This window comes from Osmerus mordax, chromosome 1, assembly GCF_038355195.1.
Source record: "Osmerus mordax isolate fOsmMor3 chromosome 1, fOsmMor3.pri, whole genome shotgun sequence".
NCBI lineage: Eukaryota > Metazoa > Chordata > Actinopteri > Osmeriformes > Osmeridae > Osmerus > Osmerus mordax.
The window spans coordinates 24,018,627-24,025,808 of record NC_090050.1 but is presented as its reverse complement, the minus strand read 5'-3'; the positions used below and the strand labels follow the sequence as shown (position 1 = coordinate 24,025,808).

Here is a 7,182-nt window from a genome sequence, read left to right as displayed (position 1 = left end):
TTCACTAGAACCTTCTGCAGAACCTTAAGGGTCAACACTTTATGTTGCACTAACTAGCTTTGTGTACCCAGTGACTGGTATCACTGGGGTATAGCTCACTGGTGTGACCTAGACATAACTGGTATCACTGGGTTATAGCTCACTGGTGGTGACCTAGACATAACTGGTATCACTGGGTTATAGCTCAATGGTGTGACCTAGAGATAGAATCATGGTGGATCTGTCTTGACCCATGATGGATCGTGACCTGGACACACAGGTACACAGTGTACAGAGTACACTTCCCAGTCTGGAAACCTGACTGTTGACAGAACAAGGATTACTGGACTCTCTCGTCCTCGTTCCCTTTCTCTCTCTGTGTGTGTGAGAGAGAGGGAGAGGGGGGGAGAGAGAGGGAGACAGAGAGAGAGGGAGAGGGGGGGGGGGGGAGAGGGAGACAGAGAGAGAGGGAGTGAGAGAGAGGGAGAGAGAGAGAGAGAGAGAGAGGGGGAGAGTGGGTGAGAGAGGGAGAGGGGGGGAGAGAGAGGGAGACAGAGAGAGAGGGAGGGGGGGGAGAGGGAGACAGAGAGAGAGGGAGGGGGAGTGAGAGAGAGGGTGAAGAGGAGAGAGAGACAGAGAGAAGAGAGAGAGAGAGAGAGAGAGAGAGGAGAGGGGGGAGGAGAGAGAGAGAGTGGGTGAGAGAGAGAGAGGGGGGAGAGGGAGACAGAGAGAGAGGGAGTGAGAGAGGGTGAGAACGAGAGAGAGAGGGAGAGAGAGACAGAGACAGAGGAGAGACGGAGAGGGAGTGAGAGAGACTTTTTTTTTTTACTTTTAGAACTGCCAGCTAACCAAGCAGTTTCACCACACCAGCCATTTCTTATTCAAACAAACCCATTTCACTTACAATTTCACAATTTTACTTTTCTAATCACACTAAGCAAAAAAAAACACCCTAATCACAACATCAGCTCTAAACCCCCTCCCATCAACTGTGCACAAGGCATCCCTCGCCCCCCACACATCAACAAACTCCTCCATCTTTCCACCAGCTTACAATACGTAACTCAATTCGCAACCTTGCCGTGACCAGCCCCAGCAACACTGCTTCTGCATCGAGCGACCCCACTCCCAAATGCCTACTCTTTCTCATCTTACATATTGCAAGCTTGGCCTGCCCAAATGAGAAAGAGAAAGAGAGAGAGAGAGAGAGAGAGAAGAGAGAGAGAGAGAGAGAGAGAGGAGAGAGAGAGAGAAGAGAGAGAGAGAGAGAGAGAGAGAGAGAGAGAGAGAGAGAGAGAGAGAGAGAGAGAGAGAGGAGAGAGAGAGCCTTAGCAACACTGGATCAGCTGGGCTGTCTGGCCTTAGCAAACACTGGAGGATCAGGGCCCCCCTCCCCCCCAGGAACTACACAAGGATCTACAGGAAGTACAGAACGACAGGAAGAAACTTCAGGAAGACCTACAGGGAAACTACAGGAAGTACAGGAACCATAGAAGGAACTACAGGACTACATGAAAAACTACAATAAATACAGGAAATACAGGTCAAACAGATTCTTCATATATGGAGGAACTGTTACAAGGCTGGTTAAAAGCATCTGCCGAACGAATAAAATGTGAACTGTAGAAGCGCAGGGCTTGGTGGACAGATGCCGGTGTGATAACGTCTGTGTTGTTTGTGGGCCTGATTACATTCCTAGATGAGATGATTACATATGGGCTCCTCTACTAGCTAACAGCCTATCAGATGCCAGAGGACGCAAGAAAGACAGACAGAGGACTGAAACAGAGAGAGGACAAATAAGAGAGAGGAAGGACGAGAGACAACTGAGCTCTCCTGTGACCCCCCTCGATCTCTACATCTATGTCCTTTGCTCCCTGCTCTCCTTCCTTCCTTCTCCCTCACTCTCTTTCCTGCTCCCTCCTTCTCTCCCTCCTGCTCTCTCCATCCCTCCCTCTCTCCCTCCTTCTCTCTCCCTTCCTCTCTCCCTAGCTCATTCCCTGCTCTCCTTCCCTTTTTCCTTCATTCCTTCTCCCTCCCTCTCTCCCTCCTTCTCTCTCCCTTCCCTCCTCTCCCTAGCTCTTCCCTGCACTCCTTCCACCCTCTCTCCCCCCTCCTCGTCTCCTGCGGCCCTCCAGTAGAGAGGGAGTCATTGAGGGTCTGAAAGGGTGCCTGCTCCAGATGAGGACCAGGGCTCCTGTGTCTGTCTGGGGCTCCTTCAGGGGGCAAGCTCGGCCCTGAGGACCCCAGAGAAAAGAGAGGGGGAAAGGGAGAAGAAAGAGAGAAAGAGAGAAAAACAACAGCAGACTGCCAGGGAGGGTCGAGGTCTGCTGTGAGTGGGCTGGAGGGCCCTCGGATAGTTTGTCTTGTAATTGAGTCAATTGTTGACCTCCTGTTCAGCTGCCTTGATGAGTCTTAGTGTGGGGAGTGTGGTGGGGGGGTGGAGTTTGCAGAATAATAAATGTTCTTCCTCCTTCATCCCTCCTGCCCCTCCCCTCTCTCCTCCTTCCTTCCTCCCTCTTCTCCTCCTCCCTCCCCCTTCTCCTCCTCCTCCTCCCTCCCCCTTCTCCTCGCCCTCCCCCCTCCCTTCTCCCCCCCTCTCCTGTCCTGTGATTGTCCTGTGAGTCAAAGCCAGTGATTTAGTAGACCTGCGCGGGGATCTGCAGTCTACAAGGAAGGCTTACAATCTTTTCATCCAAATCTTTCCACTCTCGCTCTCCTGCATTCTCTCTCCTTTCATTCTCCCCTTTGTTTGCACCGTGGGATGAATTTTAATCACCTCCCCTCCCCCCCTACTCCCCCTCCCCTCAGATCTGCCCCCCCCCTCCTGCTTCTCCTCTTCTTCTAGTCAACGTCCTCACTCGCCCTCTCTCTCCATCCTCTCTCTCTCTGCTACTGTAAAACTCTCTCTGTTCTCTTAAGAGCACATATAACACCACACACCGCACCCACACCGCACCGCACCACACCACAACCGCACCACACCGCACCACACCGCACCACACCACACCGCACCGCACCGCACCGCACCCGCACCGCACCACACCACACCGCACACACCACCGCACCCACCACACCACCACACCCACCGCACCCACACCCCACCACACCGCACCGCACCACACCGCACCACACCGCACCACACCGCACCACACCGCACCACACCGCACCACACCGCACCACACCTACACCCACACCTCTCTCACTATCTCTCTGGTCTGTCTCACAACTCCATCACATGACAGCAGTGTGTCTCTCCCCTCCTCTCCTCTCCATTCCCCTCCCCTCCCTTCCCCTCCCCTCCCCTCTCCTCTCCTCTCCATTCCCCTCCCCTCTCCTCTCCTCTCCTCTCCCCTTTACTTTCCCCTCCTCTCCTCTCAAGGCTCATCAACCATACTAAGAGTAGTACTAAAGTGTGATGTGATACCTCCCTCTCTCTTTCATCACCTCCCTCCTCCCCCTTCTCCCTCTCTCTTTCATCCCCTCCCTCCTCCCCCCTCTCCCCCTCTCCCTCTCTCTTTCATCCCCTCCTCCTCCCCCTCTCCCCCTCTCCCTCTCCGTCCTCCTTGTCGAGTGTTTGTTAGGAGATCCTGAGCAAACCAGTGGTGTTTGTTCTGCTCTTTGTCATGTGGGTTTTTAATAGACTTCCAGTATTGACCATCGCACGACTGATGTTGGCTCTACACAACTGGATAACACTATGCAAAACAGGCATATGTACACATGCACACACACACACACACACACAATCTCCACGTGTCATACTGCCTTGTAACAGCCACAAGTAGCATCCAGAGACCCAGACTAGACTAGACCCAGAACCAGGCAAAACCCAGGACCCAAACCCCAGATACCCAGACTCTCCATATGAATGAAGGAGATCATGGAGGCCAGTAGGGGGCTCATCCTTCCACACAATAGACCCCCGGCTGAGCACAGCTCCTTAATACCGTGCTCCCATTTCACACATGTTTCACAGCCCCATGAAACCCCTGCCTCCACAACCTCCTCCACTACCTCCACACCCCAGACTCTCCTCCTCCACCCTCTCCTCCTCCTCCACACCCCAGACTCTCCTCCTCCACCCTCTCCTCCTCCTCCACACCCCAGACTCTCCTCCTCCACCCTCTCCTCCTCCTCCACACCCCAGACTCTCCTCCTCCTCCTCCACCCTCTCCTCCTCCTCCACACCCCAGACTCTCCTCCTCCTCCTCCACACCCCAGACTCTCCTCCTCCTCCACCCTCTCCTCTTCCACACCCCAGACTCTCCTCCTCCACCCTCTCCTCCTCCTCCTCCACCCTCTCCTCCACCTCCACACCCCAGACTCTCTTCCTCCTCCTCCACTACCTCCACACCCCAGACTCTCCTCCTCCTCCACACCGCAGACTCTCCTCTTCCTCCTCCACCCTCTCCTCCTCCACTACCTCAGACTCTCCTCCTCCTCCACACCGCAGACTCTCCTCCTCCTCCTCCTCCTCCACCCTCTCCTCCTCCACTACCTCCACACCCCAGACTCTCCTCCTCCTCCACACCCCAGACTCTCCTCCTCCTCCTCCACCCTCTACTCCTCCACTACCTCCACAACCCAGACTCTCCCCTCCTCCTCCACCATCTCCACACCCCACACCCTCCTCCTACTCCACCACCTCCACCTCCTGCTCCTCCACCACCTCCACACTCTCCTCCTCCAGACACAGGAGGACAATAGTAGGACAACACCTCGGTGCAGGCTGTCAGTTCGGTGATTGTGTATTGGAGACAATGCTGCAATCAGACTGCTGCTGTAATCACTTCCACTCCCTCAGGGGGGTCTACTGGGTGGGGGGGTGGGGGGGGGCTACAGTGTCTCTCTAAATGGATCTTTATCATCTGAGGTGATCTGGTAATGAGCAAGCTGCTCCCCTGGGAACTCACGTCACACCAGCCGAGCCCCCAGCCTTAGCCCAGTTCCTGTCCCAGCTCCAGCCTCACACCCACACCCACAAGCCCACCCCCAGCCTCAACCCCAACTCCAACCCCAGCCTCACCCCCAGTCCCAGCCTCACCCAAACCCCAGCCTCACCCCCAGTCCCAGCCTCACCCCAGCCTCACCCCAGCCCCAGCTCCAGCCATCCCCTACACAAGTTGTCCCTTCCCTCTCCCCTCCCTCCAGCAGGCGTGTGGTTGCTAGACAGAGGGCCTGGTGGTGTGGGCTATGTACAGACCCTCTCGCACACAAAGGCTTGTGTGGGCGCCTGCTCTCTGCTGCTCTCAAGTCTTCAGCTCTGCTAGCAGAGGCACCACACCACAGCACTCCACTTAAACACCCCGCTCTCCTCACAGGGACGCAGAGGGAGTGTGTGTGTGTGTGTGTGTGTGTGTGAGAGAAAGAGTGTGTGTATGTGTGTGTGTGTGAGAGAGAAAGAGAGAGAGACAACGTCTGTGTGTGAGTCTAGTGGTGCTTCTTCACCAATAACTTTTTGACCACAAAGGCTATTACTGGTCCAGTGTTCAAACTGTGTGCGTTTCTGTGTTTGTGTGTGTTTACATTTAAAAACTATTGGGGGTAATGTCTTATGGTTTGGGTAGTGCCCACACACTTTACACACACCATCCTCACCTCGCACACACCTAACACACAGGAAGTGCATGTAGACATACAGGAAGTGCATGTAGACATACAGGAAGCGCATGTAGACATACAGGAAGTGTGTGTACTTGCGCAGGAAGGATGAAAAAGATGGACAACTAAATCCAGTTCCTATTTTTAGTTATTGTGAGATAATTAAACGAGAGGAGACAGAGCATGAATATAGAGCTGTTTGAAACAGCAGAATCTAACTATCACGTTCCTATTTATTTTTCTTTGAAACTAAAGACAGTAATACATCTTTGTAAAAAGGAAATGTTGCCACAACCATTCACCTTTCAGGAAATTGAACTCACAAACAAGAGTGTTGTTTGAGGATTGCAAGACCAACAGTAAACTTCCGATACTGTAAATTACTTTCTTCATGTTGCAGACAAGTTCTCCACCCACTTGGCCCACAAGTACTATGCCTGAGAACACACACACAGTCCGCCCACACACACACGTACACACAAACGAACACAAACGTACACACACAAACAGACAAGCTGGAGCATGTGTGTAAGTATGCAGGCATAGATGCCCCAGCAGCCCAAGGGCTTCTCTCTAGGATATTAGTGTGTGAGCTGGGACACTGTGTGTGTGTGTGTGGGGGGGGGAGAGGGGGGGGGGAGACACACAGGCTGAGGGAGGAGGAGCCAGACATTCACCTTTACATTACCTGTAGCCACACACAGACAGGAAACAGAACACACAGACAGGAAACAGAACACAGACTAGGAAACTAGACAAGGAAACAAAATGAAATATATGGATTTTTCTAGATTTTCCTCTCAGTCATAACAGTATACCATTTTCTGTCAGATCTTTAATGAGAAGTTTCTGGTCCAATCATCTGCTTAGATGGATGAACATGTCAGTTGGGGAGAGGCACTGTCCCTCTGACATCAGGAAGTCCTTCCCCTGATCTAAGATGGGCTGAGGCTTTCCACCCAGGAATTTAACCTTGAATTCCAGCCAATGAAAAACAACATGGTTCCTTACATCATCCCCCTGACCCCGCCCCGCTCACACACATCTCTGTTGGGTTCTTAGGTTCTGTAGAACACAGGAACATTCAGTAGAACAAAAGAACATTATGTAGAATACACTAGGGTTCTGTGGAAGATAGGAGTGTTCTGTAGAACACACTGGCATGTTCTGTAGAAGACACTGGAGGGTTCTGTAGAACACACAGGAGTGTTCTGTAGAACACACAGGAGGGTTCTGTAGAACACACAGGAGGGTTCTGTAGAACACACAGGAGGGTTCTGTAGAACACACTGGAGTGTTCTGTAGAACACACTGGAGGGTTCTGTAGAACACACAGGAGTGTTCTGTAGAACACACAGGAGTGTTCTGTAGAACACACAGGAGGGTTCTGTAGAACACACTGGGCTGGGAACCGTCCTCCACCAGGTAATGAGTCTGGCTCCGGACTGTAACTTCCTCACCCTGCCTGAACCAGGAAGTTGTCACCTGATTGGCTCTGAGAAACGGAGCACAGCAATAGGTCAACAGACTGGGGAAGGCGGCTGACTGGATCACCCAGGCTGTTACTGTGGTAACAGGCACACACGCACACACACACAC

General features: G+C 52.9%; 1 protein-coding gene across 1 annotated transcript in view; it reads right to left on the bottom strand.

Annotated features, from left to right (window-relative positions):
* Nucleotides 1-161, bottom strand: part of gli1 (GLI family zinc finger 1) — a 5,574-nt gene extending 5,413 nt beyond the window's left edge. Inside the window, 1 exon segment of the mRNA XM_067235615.1 lies at nucleotides 144-161. Within this exon segment, the coding sequence (XP_067091716.1) occupies nucleotides 144-161 (18 nt within the window).
* Nucleotides 162-7,182: the final 7,021 nt, after the last annotated feature.